The sequence below is a fragment of the Cervus elaphus genome, chromosome 4 (assembly GCF_910594005.1).
Source record: "Cervus elaphus chromosome 4, mCerEla1.1, whole genome shotgun sequence".
NCBI lineage: Eukaryota > Metazoa > Chordata > Mammalia > Artiodactyla > Cervidae > Cervus > Cervus elaphus.
Window position 1 is genome coordinate 18,200,805 of NC_057818.1, and position 21,071 is coordinate 18,221,875.

The 21,071-nt window shown below is 37.9% G+C and overlaps 1 protein-coding gene across 1 annotated transcript in view; it reads left to right on the plus strand.

Annotated features, from left to right (window-relative positions):
* Positions 1-21,071, plus strand: part of LONP2 (lon peptidase 2, peroxisomal) — an 81,519-nt gene that overhangs the window by 20,098 nt on the left and 40,350 nt on the right. Inside the window, exons 7-8 of the mRNA XM_043898393.1 lie at positions 2,265-2,523; positions 11,345-11,486. Coding sequence (XP_043754328.1) covers positions 2,265-2,523; positions 11,345-11,486 — 401 coding nt within the window. The remainder of the gene's footprint in view (positions 1-2,264; positions 2,524-11,344; positions 11,487-21,071) is intronic.

Sequence of the window (21,071 nt, forward strand, 5' to 3'; positions counted from 1 at the left end):
GTCTTCTCCAGCACCACAGTTAAAAAGTATCAATTCTTCAGTTCTTGGCCTTTTTTTTTTTTGTAAATTTATATATTTTTAAATTGAAGGATAGTTGCTTTACAGAATTGTGTTGGTTTCTGCTAAATATCAACATAAATCAGCCACAGGTATACATATGTTCCCTCCCTCTTGAACGCTCAAGCCTTCTTTATGGTCCAACTCTCACATCTGTAAATGGCTACTGGAAAAACCATAGCTTTGACTATATAGACCTTTATTTGCAAAGTGATGTCTCTGCTTTCTAATATGCTGTCTAGGTTCATCATAGCTTTTCTTCCAAGGAGTAAGTGTCTTTTACTTTTGTGGCTCTAGTCACCGTCTGCAGTGATTTTGGAGCCGAAGAAAATAAAGTCTGTCATGGTGTCTACTTTTTTCCCATCTATTTGCCATGAAGTGGTGGGACCAGATGCCATGATCTTAGTTTTTTCAATGATGAATTTTAAGCCAGCTTTTTCACCCTCCTCTTTCACCTTCATCAAGAGGCTCTTTAGTTCCTTGTTGCTTTCTGCCATTACGGTAGTGTTATCTGCATATCTGAGGTTATTGATATTTCTCCTGGTAATCTTGATTCCAGCTTGTGCTTCATCCAGCCCAGCTAGTTACTAAGTATTTACTAAATGTTCATCAGAAGTGAATGTTGCATTATAACAAATGCCTTTTTAGATGCAAAATGACATTTTCTTGGAAAGTGCCCTTAGACATGATATAAATATATTGATAACTAAGTATTGAACCATCTTTGCATAACTGAAATCCCACTGGGACTCTGTAGATTACTCTTTGAACAGCATTTGAATTATTAGACCTATGCAAAGTGGAATTGGTCTGAAGTGGGTTTTTTCTTTACTGTGGTAGGTTTTGGTGTCAGGGTTAGAATCATGAAATAGGAGACTTTCATTTATTCATATATTCATTGGTTGGCTTCTGAAGCCAGGAAAGGGGAAGAAATTTTTTTCTTCCCTTTCCAAATCGCTCAGCCAAGACTCTGACTAAATTTAGTAGTACTGTAATTAATTTACATACATTATTGCTTAGCTGGATTTTTGTAGACTAGCTTGAGAACTAGGCCATTTTTTTTTCTTGTAGGAAAAATGCATAGCATGTTCCGAATAACTTGAGTTAAAGAGTGGACTTCTGTGTGTTTCTCTCTCCCATTCTTTTCACTGTCAGTTTTGTGGTTGTGGATTATCCTCTGGCTGCCACCCAGCTGATAAATTCATTTTGGCTTGACCTGTTGTTTAATCTGTGATTATTTTAGGTCCTAAAGCAGCGGTAAACCTGATGAAAGCTTGGCTCTAGAAGCAGGGCTTAATTCGTGCATTTCTGGTGAGATTTTAGTAGATAGAACTTAGACAGTTCTTCATGTCTTAATTTTTTTTTTGACCCAGCTCTTTTGTTTTAGAAGATTAGCTAAAGGAAGTAATTACAGAGATAGGTGGAGATTTAGTTACAGAGATGCACAGTGAAGCATACTTTATAGCTGTAAAGATTTGTAGGTAACCTAAATGCTCAGCAATAGGGAATGAGTGTGGATAGTTAAATAATGGAATATTATGTAGCCACTAAACTGTTACTGAAGAATACATTTGACCCTAAAAGATGTCCCTATTATTTAAGTGAGAAAAACTTACTTTTCCAAAATCTGAAGACCTCATATAATCTTAGTTTGAAAAATAGGTATATAAGTGTGTGTGTGTGCGCGTGCGCACACACACACACACACACACACACACAGAGAATGTGGAATAATGTGTACTGAAGTGAAGGTAGTGATGCTATCTGTGGGGAAATGAGATTACGGGTGAGTGTTTTCTTCCTTTTTTATTAGTGTCATCAGATTTTCTGGAATGAGCATATATAACATAATAAGAAAAAACCACTTAAAAAGAAAAAGAACAAATACAAGCATAAGTAGAATATGTAAGAAATATTCTGCTTGTCTCCATAGAAATAATATGTATATAGAAAATCATTCCAAATGGAATGAGTATTAACTCCTTGAGTTTTTAATTATGTAATATCTATTATTTCTATAAATACTAAATCTTCTTCAGCAAGAAAACCAAGTCCAGGTCTCCCTGAAGACTCATTTAGAAGAAACCAAGCCTATTCTAATCACTTCTTTTTTCAAAAAGCTATTCTGACTTTTGCCAGTGTGAAAAGGAGGTCTTCCGTAGAATAGCTCCATGTGCTCAGCTTGTGGCTGTTGGATTACTTGGCAGATCGTCTGGACATTCGAGCAGCCCGAGTCCTGCTGGACAGTGACCATTATGCCCTGGAAAAATTGAAGAAGAGAGTGCTGGAATACTTGGCAGTCAGGCAGCTGAAAAACAACCTGAAGGGCCCCATTCTGTGCTTTGTCGGCCCTCCTGGGGTTGGTAAAACAAGTGTGGGAAGATCAGTGGCCAAGACCCTGGGCCGAGAGTTCCACAGGATTGCACTTGGAGGCGTGTGTGATCAGTCTGACATTCGAGGACACAGGTAGGGGACCTCTCTCAATTTAATCTCTGAATCTCCTCCCTTTTCATTTGTCTAGAGCCCCCTCCTAAGTCAGTGCATAATACAGATCTTTTCCTTAAAATGGCTCTTTGTGGTACCTTGAATGCAAAGGACATTTATGGTACTTACTTGCTAGCCTCAGGCCTCTGCCATCAAGGTATACCCAAACTAACCTTGATGTCTGTGCGATGGTGGACAGGGAGTCTATGCCTCAGCTTTCCTGGAATCTTATTATAATGCAATTATAAATCGGTTATTCTTAAATATTATATCTTTATATTCATTTTGGCCCTATAACATTTCATAAATAATGACCTATAACTTTTAGAGTTTAAGAAGTAAGTGCAAATAGCAGGCAAACAGAAGGAGGTAAATCTTTGATAACAAATTTATTATGTTTGCAGTTTAAACCTTCTTTCAAGGAGGCTGGTTTGTAATGTGAGAATGAGTAATAAGGAGAAAAAATAATTAAGCCTTATCCTTGCATTTTTGACACCCTTTCCATAAAAATACATTAAACTATAAGAATTGTGTCTCTGATTAATCTGACATTATTAGAGTGAGATTTTCATGTTATGTTCATTGTTTTATTCTCTGTGGCTCAGATTGGAAGATGCTTTGGGACAACATGAACCTCTGTTTCATAGTTTCAGGTTGTGAGAAAACATACCTGTGGTGTATGTGTTAAGGTACATTTAGAAATGTAGAACATTTAAGAATGTAGAAATTATGAACTGCTTAAAAGAATATGATGCTGTATACTTAGAAGAATATGATGTTGACATATTAATAATATAATGTAGTATGTCAGTTATATCTCAATTAAAATGATTTTTTTTTAAAAGAGGGCATGTAACTTTTAATAGAAAGTAATTAAACTCCAAATAAACTCTGTCCTTAAGATCATACCCTTGATCTTGAAATTGCAAAAGCATTGCAGATTATAAGTAGGGGCTTTGGCAGGCCTGCCAATGCAAGCATTGAGCGATTACCAGTAGCCAAGGGTAATTTAAATGCATGTTTACAATTTGGTGAATGTGGTTTAAACTTGAATTGTGGGAGAAAAAAGAATATGATGCTTTCATGACACCTTATTTTTCATTTGCCTTATTCGTGGGATCCTTAAGCAGGGATGGGAAACTATGGTTCTTTTTATTCTCTTTTACTTGCTTATTTACAATACTTAAACGCATTGAAGAAAAATCATTTCAAGATTTTCATAAACAAGCAATAACGACTGCAGATTAGGTCAAAGAATTGATCGGGGTTGGTCTTTCTGGCAATTTCAAATCATGTTTTTGTTGCCTAGACTTTCTGATTCTCATATGTGCCACTAGAGGTTGTAGTTTGCTTTTGTAAAGAGATTGGCATCGTGGACCAATCCTAGAGAAGCTAGATCTGTGGCCCGAGTTTTCAGATTTTACGTACTGAGCTTTAGGGAGGTGTTCTCCATGCAAGAGACTTGATTCCTGCACTCCGAGTTGTCTTCATTTATTTCTTCCTTTTATCTGTAGCACATTATTGTGTGAGTATTTGATGAAATTTAGACAGTAAGTTTGTGGAGTTACTGTTATGTGAAATTAATGTCTTGGGCACATGACATGTAGGTATTTGTCCTTATTTCTTCCTACATTGGTGTTGATTATTTAGTAAGGCTTGGTGCCCAGCACACACTGAATATTCAAAAAAAATTACCTTTCATTATTATTTTAATTCTCAATTTTCAGGAGGACATGTTTAGATTTATAAGCTTCAGGATGATTTTTTATAAAATTCAATCTGATTCTTAAATTGTTCCTAAAATATCCTGTTTGGGACTTATTTAATTTGTGTGGCAGAATTGTGGAAAATGTATCTTTACAATGCCTGTTGGTGCATATATGCGTCCTGAGTCACTTCAGTCGTGTCCAACTCTTTGCAACTCTGTGGGCTGTAGCCCGCCAGGCTCCTCTGTCCATGGGATACTCCAGGCGAGAACACTGGAGTGGGTTGCCATGCCCTTCATGACCCAGGGATCGTGATCTTGCTGACCCAGGGATCAAACCTGCATGTCTTACGTCTGGGCATTGGCAAGCGGGTTCTTTACCACTAGCGCCACCTAGGAATCCTGGTTGGTGGGCAATATGTAAGGTCATAATCCGCACCATTTATTATGAGCATTGTTGGGTTAAACAGATCCCTGTTTTAAATCTTTACTGAAAAAAAATAAATCTTTACTGAAACTGATAGGTAGAAAATTTGTTTTCTTTTTTGCAAGTGAGTATACTTTTGTGTGTGTGACTGTTGTTAAGAGAATTGAACCTAAAGAAAATGAAGATTTATTTTCTTTATGGCTCTTTTGTGAAAGAAGCTTGTGTATTTGCATAAAATATGTGTAAATATAAGCTTTTTATGGTGCATGTTGAGGTTATGATCACTGCCAAGTGAAAGGTATGTGGGTTTGTCTGAATCACTCTGTTAAGCCTGATTTTCGATACACCTTGCTGGTAAACATGTACTTTCTAGCCATCACTGTACCAGATGTTTCGCTGAACACTACAGCAATCTGTGCTTGTGGTACTGGGGACTTATTACCCACCCACCCAGCCTCTACATGACCAAAGCCTGGAGAAAATTTCTGCTTGGAAACCTGTTGAGAAGCTGGTGGAGAGCCGGGAGCAATGGATAACAGAAAGGCCAGTTGAGAGCAGAGTATGTGTTTGTGACAGAGTTACTGGTTGGAGGAGGTGATGAGGAGATAGGAAACAGTAGAGGATTATAGCACCACCGTGGGGTGGGGTTTGTGGGAGCAAGTGGCTCATGTCACAGTTGAGGCATTTGGGGAACACCCAGGTCTTGACATTTTAGTCCTGGTCACATGCTCACAAGCCGGGTTCACGCAGAGTTTTGTTTTTCCTCAGCCTGTGAGTAGGCACCACTGTTCAGCAGCCTTAAAATAGTCAAGGAAAAACAGAGCTGCGTTCTCTTATCTTCCTTGCTTGTTCTCTTGATTCTGCCACTCACTTCCCCAGTTTCCCACGCATGGAGCGCTAGCCTTTTGGTAGAAGTGCCTGTTTATGTGGAGGAAGGTGCTAATAAGTTAGAAATTGATTTTAAAAACAACCCAAGATATTATCTTTTAGAGTTAAAATGACAGTGAGGTGGGAGATGGGAAGAAAAAGATTTGGTTTACATGTAAATCCTAGACTGAGAAAATAACAGTGATCTGACTGAACATTGTCCCATTGTTTAGGTTCTTGTTATTTTGGTGGATTAGAGGAAGAATAGCCATGTGTATGCTCCATATTAACTACTGCATTTTTTCAGTTTAATATTTCTCATTATCTCCTTTGAGATTTTTGTCTATTTTATATAAGTCACAGAGTCTCTGTTCCCATCTATCAGTTTTTATGACTTATATTTTAATAATTTAAACAATTTAATTAATTATTTAAATATAAACAATTTAAATCAGTTCATAGACATTAAAGATAAAGTGACTTCTTTTGGGGTGAGGTTTCATAAAATCATGTTTGTATAATGATCTTTTTTCATTAGCTGTTCCTCAGTGAAATATATGTTGTGATATTTCTCAGGTTGTTGATGAGAGTAACTCTTTGAAAGTCACTTACCAGCTGTCTGTTCAGATGATAAAGTTTTATCATTGTAAGGAATCCTCAGCTCAATTCTTAACCAAGATGAGAAGAAAAATGAACTTTTGCTTTCCACCTTGATAAATTTTCATATGTAACCTGAAATAGTGAAATTTTAACTAAATTAGCTGTTTCATTATTAGTCTCTACAAGGGAAAAATAACTGAAGCAGCAAGGTTTTAAAATATTTTTAGCATAGTACACCAGACATGTTACTGTTTGCTCATCAGCCTCCTTTATAACGTGTATTTGCATATAGCTCTTCTTTGCCTCCGAAAAGCTTCCAAGTTTGTCTTGAGGCCGCAACCCAAGGCTTCCTCCACTAAGATAAGTGCAGTTGGTGGTGATCCTGCTCTCCTCTGAACTATTGTGCTCCTTAATGATTAAATAATACAGGCCTCTGGCATTTCTAATACATTCCTGTGGAGGTAAAATGTAAATATAGTAAAAGTAGGGGCTCTGTAGGGTAGGGATTGTTTTGTATTTTCTAATCCTCTGTACATTTGGTACTGCCGAGCACAGTGCAAGGCATGGTACGTGCTCTGTAAGTGCCGTGTGAGTTCAAGTAAAATGAAAATAATCTTGGAAATCAGGCAGTCCTTTGGAGGAGCACATCCATGCAAATGGCTGTCTAAGAAGATTTAGAAATGACTGCTATAGAACAGTGTGATTTGTTTAGACATGCTATATTAAAGACTATTTTTAGTTCCTTAAAGACTGTTTTTCTGTTTTAAAAAGAGCTCATTAGGATTTCTTTTAGGTTTATTACTTTATCCAACTTGAGACACACACATATACACGCACCCCCCTTGGGTAGAAAACTTGAAAAATAAAAGGAAAAAATTTCTTATGTTTTTCTACCATACAAAAGTAATCACTTCTAACATTTTATTTCCTGCCAGATTTTCATTAGGCAGCTTTTGCCCTTTTTTAAAGCAACAGAATTCTCATCCTACCCTTTCAACCTAACATTATAACATAAACTTTTTATATTACTTTAAATTGTTTGTGAATATCACTTTAATAGTTTGTCTTGTAGCCCATAAGTGCTCCTTAATTGGATAGGCATGAAAAAATTGATGGTAAAATGCCGTTTTTTCCTCCCTCTCTACATACTGGAAAAGAAGTAAGGAAAAACACCCCTTATTCCTAACATTTAGATATCCTTGGCAGTGACAGAATGACCAGCCTCTTGGACTACATTGGATTTGATTTGAATATATCTAGGGATGATGCAATATAGTAAAATAGTTGATTACCATGCAGCTGTAAGTAAATGATATTGTAATTTTATGTAGTTGTTTTTTCAAGTATAATACAGATTGCTTTTTGGAAAATTAAGAATGCTAATCTTGTAACTTAAAATTTTGAACTATGTAGGCATTTTTGTTTTTGTATCTCATACACTGGTTGAATTGTCCTGATAAGCCTATGAACAATTACAACTATGGATCTATATATTTTCAAGTTCACCTGTATGGTTTAATTTTGAGAAAAACTCCAAGATAGTTACGTATTCAGGCTGAATAATAAGTAATTGGAGCTATACATTCTTAGAAAAATAAAAGGAAAAAGTCCTCAAGCTTTCCTGTATTGTACTGTATTGCTTTCTAGATGTTGTATCATAAGGAAGAAGTATTTTGCCCTCAAAACAGAGTATTTTGCCCTCAAAAGACAGTATTTTGCCCTCAAAACAGTTACAATTTGTAAAGACATTCATTTCCTACCTCTGTAGTTTCTCAGGATGCTAATTTGTTTTTTAAAATGTTTGTGTTTGTTTGTTGAAAGAGAACATTTTTGTGTTGTGTTTGTAAGTGTATAGCACTTACAGCTACATTTTTTGTCATCTTATTCATATTCCAAAGGGTTCAGTTCAGTTGCTCAGTCATGTCTGACTCTTTGCAACCCCATGAACCGCAGCACACCAGGCCTCCCTGTCCATCAGCAACTCCCGGAGTCCACCCAAACCCATGTCCATTGAGTCTGTGATGCCATCCAACCATCTCATCCTCTGTCGTCCCCTTCTCCTCCTGCCCTCAATCCTTCCCAGCATCAGGTTTAGTCCGAAGGTTTAGTCATAGTATACTCTCTAACTTCAGTCAGTGAATTGCCTGCTCCCCATACCTTCTGGCAAAACACAAGCACATCACAGATACTTACATAGCTGACAGGCTCTGATCACAGTTGTCTTGGCTTGACATCTAGATTAGCGGTACACGTTTGGGGATGTCACCTGTGATGGAGGAGCCCTAGGGTCATTGAATGCTCTTGGGGCTGTTGTAACTGAGGAAAAGGCTCATGTGCCCATGGCTCGGAAAGCTGAACTCTGACAGCAGGTTTGTAGCAAAGGAAGGGTTCATTGCAGGGTGCCCAGCACCCTGTGGGAGACAAGCCTCAGATCCAGTTTCACTTGCTCTTTGAGCAAGGGGTTTTTCTAAAGGTGGGGAACAAAGAGGCTGGGGTTAATTATCATTGCGTGACATTTCTGTGACATTTCTTAATTGTAGTTTCAAGAGTCTGAATGTCTCTTGTTTATGATTCTCTGGCCAGGTGGTCTATGGCTTGGGGCCCCTTGCCCTGGAGAAGCAACCTGAGTTGTATGTGAAACAATGAGGTTTATAACAGCTATTTCAGTACACTGGCGATGTTATCGACACCAGTCAGTCATCTGACTGTGCTTGGTCAGTGTTGGATTAGTGCAGGATTGAGGTCAGAGGGGACAAGGAAAGGAATAAAGTTTTGGATAGATTAATCATTAACTCAGTAAGGGAACTTGGTCTGGGGGGCTCGGTTTCACTATGAAAAGACAATTATAAGAGTTGCTTCTGTGAGACAGACATTGAAATGGGACCCAAATTTAGGTGTACTGACACCTGCGTTTTATCTTTTTCCAGGAAATTACAAGTGGACTTAAAGTAGCGCTTACTAATAACAGTTACAGTTAACATCTTTTGAAAGCTTACTGTGTGCCAGGCACTGTGCTGTGTGCTTTACCTATAATAGTCTCTCGTGATCTCATATAATCTATCAGATTGGCACTGCCATTACCCCATTTTAGCAGATGAGGAAACTGAGGCTTGGGTCATATTATTCATGCAAAGCAGTACTCAGAGACTTATATGACCTTATCAGTGGTCATAGATATTTTGGGTCCTGGCGTCATTGATCTGGTGTCTTTAAGTAAATAGGGGCTTCTATTTGGGGAACAATCTTACAACTCTGTCTGCAGCATCTAATCTGTATTAAGACCCACTTTCTGTTATCAGAGTGCTCACTGCCTTTTTAGAGGAGGCCATATGCTTGGTACCCATGGATAAAACCTAGGTCTTAAGTATGAATCAGAACTATAGGGCCAGTACATGCTGCAGACATTGCATTATTGGAAAGATTCCTTTGTGAGAGTTGGTCAGGAAGAGTTTAGCAGGATTTCTGGGATTTACACAGGCGGGGAGGGTATTAAGAGCAGGAACTTACCATATTAACAAAGATTAAAAAAAAAAAAAAAAACCGTGTGAGGGGTATTAAGAACCTCAATTGTATTTGGAGAGCCGGTGGTGGGGACTGAATTGTGAAGAACCTTGAATTCCAGACTGAAGAGTTCGGACCTTATCTTCTAGGTTCTGGGAAGCAGTGGAAAGCCTAGGAGGAGTTGTTTTATACTATGACTGGTACTTAGATTTCTGCTGCTTCTTTAGAAAGGGCAGCTGTCTAAAATACTATTTTCTCTCCATGACTGTAGGTCTAGAATTGTCATGACTTGGCTTTGAAATCTGCCTGTCAAAAACAGTAAGGAAAGGAAAAGAAATTAATGCAGCAAGAAATGACCCTTAGAGCTTTGAGGTGTTGTGTTTTTTTTTTTTTTTAATTTCCCTTCCCTGCTTATTCACAGAAGGCTGACAAATCTGTCAGTTCTCCAGAGAGAGAATTTCAGAGAACTTATTACTTATGAGTCTTGTCATTCCTGTATCCTGTTCTGAAGTCTTGAATGTGCTAACTCCTCATTATAACCGGACAGTGTTTATTATATCTTGTTCCAGGGCCTCAATCACTCCCCCAGATGAAAAGCATTCCTGTGATATTCTTGAGGCTTTCTTGTCTTTTCAAAGGTCACTATTTACTGTGTCCTACTTTATGCCAGTCAGGCGGCAGGATTGCTCCGTGAGCCGGCTTTGTGCAGATCATGAGATGCGGCCGCTGTTCCGCTTGTCCTTGGTTTGTTTCTTGCAGGCACTCACCCGTTCACGCCTCTTCACAAACAGCATTTGATTTCTCATGGCTTAGGCCGTAGGGTTATAATTAAAATCGGGAAATTGCTGCTTAAAATAAAGTTTTGCTGGCTTTGTAATAAAGGCACTGTCTTTAGTTTGACAAATATATTTTTATTTCGTGTCATGCTCTGCATCTGTCAGTTATGTAGATGATTTTTGTTCAGATATGTTAAAGCAGCCTCTAACATTTGAATGCACAACTAAATGTCTGGCTGAGCTTGGTTATGCCAGTTGGTGTATAGAGGGTGAACACAGTTTTATTCAAAAGGCCAGAATTAATGAAATTTTTCTATAAATACTGTTGGTCCCAGATCCTCTTACTACTATGTGTAAAAAATTATTGTCTATGAAAATAAAAAAGTTGGAATTTTTCTCTTTTTTTGGGTGGAGCCTGCAAGTATTTTGAGTGGCCCTTTGAACCAATTCTAATTTCCTTCATGAATATGGTGATAATGTTTTAGCCAGCCTTGAGTCAGCCTTTTCAGACTGTAAAAAGGCAGTTATGTTGGGGTTTGGGAAGTGCCAGAAGGGTGCCCGGAAAAGCTATGAAAAATATGGGAATTAAATTCATAGGGCTCTCTGGATGTTTTGGAATCTTAGAAGTGTAAGAATCATAACTATGTGACTCAAGTGTAATTTTTTTCAGTTTCACTAAGTGGTAAAAATTAGATGCAGTCCTTCCAATATCATGGGTAATTTACAGCCAGAATTAAATAGAAAATAAGAATTGAATCTAGTAACTCTTTGATGTGTCACAGGGCTTTTAAAATTTATAGTATCTCTTTACTCTATTCCTGTGATAACTAAATGACTTTTTCCTGACCCAAAATTTTGATTTCTAAGCAATACTGTGCCTGCCTCCTGCCATCTCTCTGTTGCTAATCTATGGCTTGCCTTCTGCAGGCGCACCTATGTTGGCAGCATGCCTGGCCGGATAATCAATGGCTTGAAGACTGTCGGGGTAAACAATCCAGTGTTCCTGTTAGATGAAGTGGACAAACTAGGGAAAAGTCTGCAGGGTGATCCTGCGGCAGCTCTGCTTGAGGTAAGATTTAGAAGATCTCCATCTTTATTCCCACTGGAAGACTATGAGTGAGAGTAGATAATCACATTTAGGGAACACACACATTCATGTGGACTTCCCAGGTGCTGATGGTGGTAAAGAAACCACCTGCCCATGCAGGAGACATCAGAAGCTCGGGTTTGATCCCTGGATCGGGAGGAACCCCTGGAGGAGGGCATGGCAATCCACACCAGTACTCTTATCTGGACAATCCCATGAACAGAGGAGCCTGGCGGGCTACAGCCCATAGGGCTGCAGAGTCAGACATGGCTTAGCACGCACGCATGCAATACATTGACGTGGGAAAAATACTTTGATACAAACTAAAATCTGAAGCCATGTGATAATTTAAAATGTCTTAGGAATTTTCTTTGTTCTTTTTCTAGTAATTCCTCTTGTTGCTTTTTTCCTTTTTTGTTATAAGTATAGTTTAATAAAATTTTCTGCATTCTTATTGTTTAGAGAATAGTAATTCTATAAGATTGTTACAAAAAACAGCAAGCAAATCTCATCCCTGGGGTTCCTTATTTCCTTTTCTGCACTTTGACCCTCTGACTTTTAGTTTGTTCTTGAGATAGTGTGGCTGTATTGCTTTCTTGATTTTAGAGGTTTGGGCATTATCTGTGGATTCCTTTCTATAGGAGATGAGTTTGCTTGCTTGCTGCCTTTTGCCCCTACTATATCATTTTTATACTTCTAGTCTCCCGGTGTAAATTGTATCCTGATTTTGTTGAGTCATTGTTGAGTGTTTACACTATTACAGTTATATAAGTGCTTTTCACAGTTGAACCATGTGAACCATGATCGCTCTTCTTTTTCTCTCCTTTGTGTTTTCCTGTGTTTTTAAAAATCTTTTTGAAGTTAATGATTGTCTTGTTTCTTTTGTTTACTTTCACCAACTATCTAATTCTTATTGGGAGACTTTCAAACACTTTGTGGTTTATCGATTTTGTCTTCCGTAAGCCTCCAGTCTAAACTGGTTGTTCCCATCCTGGGCACAGAGCTGTGGTCTGAGGGTCACTCTTTACCTCTCCCACGTTGGGTTTCCTGATTTCTGTAGTCCATGTCTTCCTCTTTTTTGATTTATTCTCTCACTGTCGCAGTGTTAGTCCCTCAGTAGCTTCCTGAGAAAGCCTGAAGTTAAACATTTTTCAACTGTGAATGTCAGAAAATGTCTTTATGGTTCCCTCATACTTGATCGGTAGTTTGACTGGGTACAGAATTCCAGGTGGAAATAATTTTCCTGCAAAATTTTAAAGACATTTCTCCTTTGTTTTCCAGTTTTCACTGTTGCTGTTGTTGAAACAAACCTGTTGTGGTTCTGTCTTTTGTGACTTGTTTTACTCTGAAAACTTTTCAGATCTCCGCTATATCCCAGTGTTCTGAAGATTAACTGCCATGGCTTGAGTCTCTTTGTTTCCATTTTTGCTGATGCTTTGAAAACTCTTTGTATTAGAAAATCTCTCCTTGTGTTTCTATAAAATTTTCTTGAATCTTTTTGTTGATTCTTCTCCTTCATTTTTGGAGAACTCCTATAAATTTGATGTTAGATCTTTAATTTTCTTCTCTCTCCTATTACTCACCTTTTTTATGTTTTGCTCTACTTCCTCTGAAGACTTCCTCAGCTTTATCTTTTAATCCTTCTCTGAGTTTGTCATATCAGAGAACCCCCCCTTTTTTTAACTTCTCTGCATGCTCTTTTTATAGTATCTTGCTCTTGTTATATAGATGTAAAATGTCCTTTTATCTCTGTGAAAAAAATACTAATAGATTAAAAAATTTTTTTTCTTTCTTTGCTCTAAAGCTGCATTTGTCTATTAATTATATATATATTTTCTGGTCTCTGTCTTTTACATTAGAGTCTTTCATTAGATGTCTGACAGTTTTGTCTGTTCATATATAATTGGTTGATTGGTTGGTTGCTAAGTCCTGTCCAACTCTTGGCAACCCCGTGGACTTTAGCTCACCAGGCTCCTCTGTCCACGGGATTTTCCAGGCAAGAATACTGGAATTGGTTACCATTTCCTTCTCCAGGGGATCATCCCAACCCAGGGATTGAACCTGTATCTGCTGCCTGGCAGGTAGATTCTTTACCACTGAGCCACCAGGGAAACCCCACTCATATTTAATAGGATTTTAAAAAGCTGATTGGAAGCTAGAAGCATGTGAGAGAGGGTTTATTGATGACAATTTTCAGGGTAGGTCATCTGACTAATATATTTCATTGGGGAACCTCATGTGTCAATAACTTGAGGTCTTTTTCTGAGGCTGGTCAGATTTCTTAGGGAAGACTCTTCACGTCTCTTGGCTTGAGGATGAAGGCCCAGCTGCCAACCTCTGGGAGCCAGGCAGGGGAAGCATTCAGCACCCCAGATGTATGCACTCACCTGAGTTGTTGTTCTCAGTAGGGTATGTACTGTACTCGGCTCTGCCGAGCACAGGGACCTGCTGATTTACGTCCTTAAGGAAGTCCCAGTACTTCACTGGGACAGGGGAAGGGATCTGGCATCTGACTGCTTCACAAGTTTACTTTAACCATCCTCCGTATTTGACCACTTCTGCCCCACTCTTTACCCTGGTTTATGTAAAATAATATTAATACTCAAATTGGTGTTTAAAACTGAGGGGAAACTTGCTTTGTGAAAGTTTTGTTTTTTCTTTTCTTGTTTATTTCCTTGCTTTGCATTCCCTCTGGCTTCCTGATTCTTTTCTGTTGTTGTAATCTCCTGAGGACAGGATAGACTGGGACGTGTCTTACAAGCAGGGAGACCATACATTCTGTTTTGCATGGGGCACTCCTGGTTATGCCTAATTCTTAATTGCATTCTCTTTTAGTCTTAGAAGTGGGGCCTCTTTGGACAATAAAAAGCATAGTTACCTCACTTTAAAAGCCCCAGGGTTTGTAGATAAGAGTTCTATTTGGTTTGGTTTTGCTTGTTTTTATTCAAAGACATTCTCCTTTGTCTCAGTAACTAGTTTACTAATCAGTACTATGAATGATAGAATAATGAACATTATTTAAGATTTTAGTTGTTTCTTAGATGCTGACTTTGACTTGAAGACTTTAATTGGGGCATTTTTCAGATAATATTACAGATTCTCTCATTAGACACATACTGTTACCTTGTTGAAAAGAACTTAAGGAGGATTCCCTGATAGTTAGATTTCCCAACAGACTGTGGGAGTTGTGAAACAAGTCCACCAAAGACAGCTTCACAAGTAGTAGGAGGAGAGGAATAAGCCTCCGTATGTTTGTTTGACTGTATATTTTAAGTGTTCACCTAGTGCTTTGTGGTGATTCAGTAATGTTTGTTGAATTGATGTTTGGTGACAAGTAGCTGACATCTTGGTATTTTCTGACATAGAAAATTTCTGCCACTCTTTTGGCAGTTGATTTATTAATATTCTAAAGTGAAAGTACAAAAACCTCAAATGATACCTTTAAGCACGTGCCACCCTGGGTTGCATGCTTATCTCTGAGGTTTAGTGACTAATAGCATCAGTTCCTTATTGACTGTGGTGCTGTAGAGTGAAGCAAGATGCAGATGTGGAAGAACCAAGGGTCTTGGTCCCGGACATCCTCCTCCCCACCTGCCCAAGTCCTGGATAAGAATTTCTCATGCCTCGCAGCATATTGAAGCAAGAAGAATACATGTAAAAACACTTTGTAAACTGTAAAGCAGAAGTAGATGTTTTTCTGGAATCCCTTTGCCTTCTCCATGATCCAAGTGTTGGCAATGTGATCTCTGGTTCCTTTGTCTTCTCTAAACCCAGCTTATACATCTGGAAGTTCTTGGTTCATATACTACTGAAGCCCAGCTTGAAGGATTTTGAGCATAACCTTGCTAGCATGCCAAATGAGCGCCATTGTATGGTAGTTTGAACGTTCTTTGGCATTGCCCTTCTTTGGGATTAGAATAAAAACTGATCTTTCCAGACCTCTGGCCACTGCTGAATTTTCCAAATTTGCTGGCACTTTATTATTTATTTATTATATTATTTATTTATTTAGTGCAGCACTTTAACTACATCAACTTTTAGGATTTGAAATAGCTCAGCTGGAATTCTGTCACCTCCACTAACTGTTCATAGTAATGCTTCTTAATGCCCAGTGGACTACACTCCAGGATGTCTGGCTCTAAATGAGTGACCACACCACTGTGGTTATCTGGGCCATTAAGACCTTTTTTGTATAGTTCTTTGGTGTATTCTTGCTACCTTTTCTCAATCTCATTTGCTTCTATTAGGTCCTTACCGTTTCTGTCTTTTATTGTGTCCACCCTCGCATGAAACATTCCCTTAATATCTACAGTTTTCTTGAAGAGGTCTCTAGTCTTTCCCATTCTGTTGTCTTCTGCTATTTCTTTGCATTGTTCATTTAAGAGGGGCTTCTTATCTCTCTTTGCTATTCTCTGGAACTCTGCATTCAGTTCAGTTTATCTTTTCCTTTCTCCCTTGCCTTTCACTTCTCTATTTTCCTCAGCTATTTGTAAAACCTCCTCAGACAATCACTTTGCCTTTTTGGATTTCTTTTTCTTTGGGATGTTTTGGTCACTGCCTCCTGTACAAGGTTACAAACTGCTGTCCATACTTCTTCATTCATTCTGTCTACCAGACCTAATCCCTTGAATCTATTTATCACCTCCACTGTATAACCATAACGGATTTGATTTAGGTCATAACTGAATGACCGAGTGGTTTTCCCTACTTTCTCCAACTTAAGCCTGAATTTTACATTGAGGAGCTCATGTTCTGAGCCACAGTCAGCTCCCCGTCTTGTTTTTGCTGACTGTATAGAGCTTCTCCATCTTTGGCTGCAGAGAATATAATCCATCTGCTTCATTGTCTACGCGAAATCCTTTGACCATGTGGATCACAACAAACTATGGAAAATTCTTAAAGAGATGGAAGTATCGGACCACCTTAACCGTTTCCTGAAAAACCTGTTTGCAAGTCAAAAAGCAACAGAACTGGATGTGGAACAACTGACTGATTCAAAATTGGGAAAGTAATGCAAAAAGGCTGTGTATAACTTACTGCCTATATAACCTGTATATATAACTGCTGTATACAACCCTGCCTATATAACTTACATGCAGGGTACATCATGAGAAGTGCTGGGCTGGATGAATCTTAAGCTGGAATCAAGATTGTCAGGAGAAATATCAAGAATCTCAGATATGCAGATGATACCCCTCTAATGGCAGAAAGTGAAGAGGAACTAAAGAGCCTCTTGATGAGGGTGAAAGAGGAGAGAGAAAAACGTGGCTTAAAACTCAGCATTCAAAAACTAAGATTATGGCATCAAGTCCTATCACTTCATGGCAAACAGAAGGGGAAAAAGTGGAAACAGTGACAGATTTTATTTTCTGGGGCTCCAAAATCACTGCAGATGTTGACTGTAGCCATTAAATTAAAAGGTGCTTGCTTTTTGGAAGAAAAGGTATGACATACCTAGACAGCTTATTAAAAAGCAGAGATATCACTTTACTAACAAAAGTCCATGTAGTCAGAGCTATGGTTTTTCCGGTAGTCAGGTACAGATAATGAGAGCTGGAACATAAAGAAGGCCAAGTGCCAAAGAATTGATACTTTCAGATTGTGTTTCTGGATAAGACTCGAGAGTCCCTTGCACTGCAAGGAGATTAAACCAGTCAATCCTAAAGAAAATCAACCCTGAATATCCATTGGAAGGACTGGTGCTGAAACTGAAGTGCCAATACTTTGATGAAGAGCCAACTCATTGGAGAAGACCCTGATGGTGGGAAAGAAGGAAGGCTGAAAGAGAAGGGGATGACAGGGGGTGAGATGGTTGGGTGGCATCACCAACTCAATGAACAAGAGTTTGAGCAAACTCAGAGATAGTGAAGGACAGGGAACGCTGGCATGCTGCAGTCCATGCAGTTGCAAAGAGTCAGGCACCATTTCACTACTGAACAACAACAAAATGTGCTAAAGCTGCCATAACAAAATACCACACACTGGATTTCTTTAAAAAAAAAAAAAAAAGCAAACATGTATTTTCTCACAGTTCTGAAAGCTTGAAGTCTAAAATCAAGGTGTCGGCAGGTCTGATTTTCCCCGAGGTCTCTGACGTGGGCCGCCTTCTCACTGTGTTCTCAGATGACCTTTTCTCTGTGCTCACGCATCCCTCGTCTCTCTCTCTCTTACAAAGACACCAGTCATATTGGGTAAGAGACCCACCCTTAATGGCCTTTTCTAACCTCAATTGCCTCCTTAAAGATCCTTTTTCCAATTATACATTGAGGGGATACAAGTCAGTCTATAACTAAAGATAATTATGCAACGGAAACATAACATATATGTGCCATTGTACTAATGTTAGGTATTCATACGTGCAGCCCATACAGAATACGTTTTTAAAGGTTAAGCAGTTATGTTTGGTTGAAACGATGCATTTTAATTAGGTAATTGTTTTTATTTTATTTTGTACTGTGGCTGTCAAAGCTGATTCCAGAAATAAGTGTTAACTCCTATTATTTTCTTACTGTTCACATTTTTGCCTCTATTATCTTTAATGATATGTTGCAGAAATCTTTTTAAACACTGCGTTCATCCATTTGTATCCTGTAAAAATGCTGAAGCAGGCAAACATGGACTGCAGTTGTACTATCATCACAATTAAAGCAGATGAGTGAGGGCCCCACATCAGCCCATTATGTTATGTGATTTCTACTCTTCTCTTAGAATATCTCATTTGTGTGTGATGCGTATTCCAAGTGAGGACATTACTTCTTGTAGTAAATATTTTAAAAACTAATTTCTTTCTGGTATTTATAGATACATAAAGATGAATATATGTACTCGTATTTTCTACTTGCACTTCAGGGGATTTTTCTAAATATTCCACTTTGGTGACCCCTGATCTAGACACAAAATACAGATGTAGTCACAATTGGATAGTGGGCTCACAGGTATTCACTTTGTTACCCATTGTATCCTATGTGTTGCTACATGTATTCTATTGTATTTTATTACACAAAAGTCATAATTATGCTTGAAAATTCTGTAGGTGTTACCCTAATCACCTTCTGTCATTTATTATTATTGCACAAGAGGAGTCTGAGGCTTTTCAGTCTGTAGTGTTGAGTCTTCTGGAATATTTTCTTGGTTATTTCTTTAATTATATCTGATGTTACATTTGCTAAGACCTCTTCTTTAGTTACATCAATTAGGTATGAATTGAATATTGTTATTTTTTTCCATATCTTTCCTCTACATAGCCTTACTGCCTTCGTTTTCTATGTTCTGGACATTTTCCTCAACTTTGTCATTATCACTGATTTAATTTCTATGGTATTTGTGTGTGGCTTCCAGAGTTGATTTTAGTTGTTTTATTGTACTTTATTTTTTACTTTTGTTGTGAAAAAATACAACCGTAACAGAAGTTGAGAAAATAATATAATTAACCATGAAATTTGCACTTGCTTTTAACCATTGCCGTCTCATGCCCAGTGTTGGTTTTTTTGACTGTGCTGGGTCTTTGTTGTGGCACGAAGGTTCTCTGGTTGTGACATGCAGGCTCACTTGGGCTCTAGAGTGTGCAGGCTCAGTAGTTGCATTGCTTAGTTGCCCCACAGCATGTGGGATCTTACTTCCCCGACCTGGGATTGAACCTGTGACCCCTACATTGGATGGGTGGATTCTTAACCACTGGATTGCTAGGGAAGTCCCTCATGGCCAGTCTTGTTTTGTCTGTTCCTACCCATGCTCCTTCATCCCATTCTTACTTATGTTGAATCAAATTCCAGACATCATATCTTTTCATAAATATTTTAGCATCTACCCCTAAAAGAGAACAGACTTTTAAAAAGTATCACCACACTATTAATATCATACTTAGAGATGATAGTTGCCTCATCCTGTATAATATGTGGAGTATATTCCTGGGTTACCTACAAATTTATCTGTAGTTCTTCTCTTGCCAGAAACAGTTACTGAAGAACAGTTCTCGGCATACACCCCTTCCCATAGTTTAATCCCACTATGTCAGGGATATGACTTCACATCCCTGAGAATAAAATGTCATATCACAGCTGTTTCCATTCCCAGTCATTCTGCATAGGTAGGAATTACAGAGATAACTTTTAATGAGAAGAGAGAAAACAGCTCTGGTCATTCCTGAAATCTGCTCCTTTATGTGAGTGAGTTGGGCCATGGAAGCCCTCACTCTAAGGCTTGGGGAAGAAGCAGAAGTTTGATAGCTGGAAAGTTCTCTCTGTAAAATGTGTCACTCCCTGGATTTAACAGTTTACCTTAAGGTTTCATCTGAGTAATGGTTCCCAGAAACGCTTTATCTGGCATTCTAATGATCATTATTATTTTTGATGTTGTTCAAACTCTACATTTTTTAAAAAATTTTCCTAAATAAAAGGTGGAGGTACACAAATTGAGTATCACTGATTTTCTCTCCTCCTGACCTAGGTGTCCAGTAATACACTTTAAAAAGACTTCATTCATAATCCAGAAACCATTGCTTTATTAATTTTCCTACTTTTTAACAAACTCAGTGTCTTAAAATTTTAAGGGAAAAAAATTATTTCTCTTGGATGGCAACATATCCAACATGTATGTATTAAATTTAATTACAACCATTAAATGAGAGATTTTTTGCTTAACTAGACAATCAGTTTAACTGAGATTGCCATATATAGATGAGCAATTTTCAGATCATTGGTAGACAGTAATATTACACTTAGCCAGTTTAGACTGAACATAATTAGAATTGTCTTTGACTTGTAAGTAACATTTTTATAACATTAAACATTATTTTAAGTCTTGTGAAAATATAAATAGTAGAACTTTCTGGGAATTATATTCTAGATACACATTGAGTTACCAATAACAATGAATATTTAACAAAATTCAAGAGTCTTCAAGAAAAGGGCTTTGAATTAAGACTAACTTGTGGATATGTTTAAAAATAAGTAAAACTTTAGAAAGGGAATCAGAAGCAAGGAAATATATAGTAAGATTGTGATTGATTAAGTATTTAACTCATTTTACTTCCTTTTTGACTGTGCCTGTTAACCCTATTTATATCTGTACTAATCCAGTCTAAGTGAAAGCATTAAGATGTTGAAGGTTAGAACATGGAAGCCATATGTTGCCTTCTTTAAAGTCCAGTGTAGGCCTCTCCCCTGTGAGTGCCTACAACTTGGAGCATTTGAGCAGTGATCTGAGAAGATATAGTCTCCTTAATATACAGTTGTTCAACATTTTAAGAATCTAATTAGTAAATATCTAATTTATTCAATTAAAATATCTTCAAGGGATAGTAATATTTTGCTCATTATAAACAAAGATTTTGCTTTTTAAAAAACCATCAGGGAAAAAAAAAAAAACCATCAGGAAAATTCCCTGGTGGTTCAGTCTTTAGGAGTCTGTGTTTCCAACTGCAGAGGGCATGGGTTCAATTCCTGATCAGGGAACTAGATCCTACTTAACCATGATGAGCCAAAAAAAAAAAACTGTTAAAGACTTTCTGATAATGTTTGAGGAGGAATATACTAATTATTATTTTACCTATTACCTTAGAATTTCAAA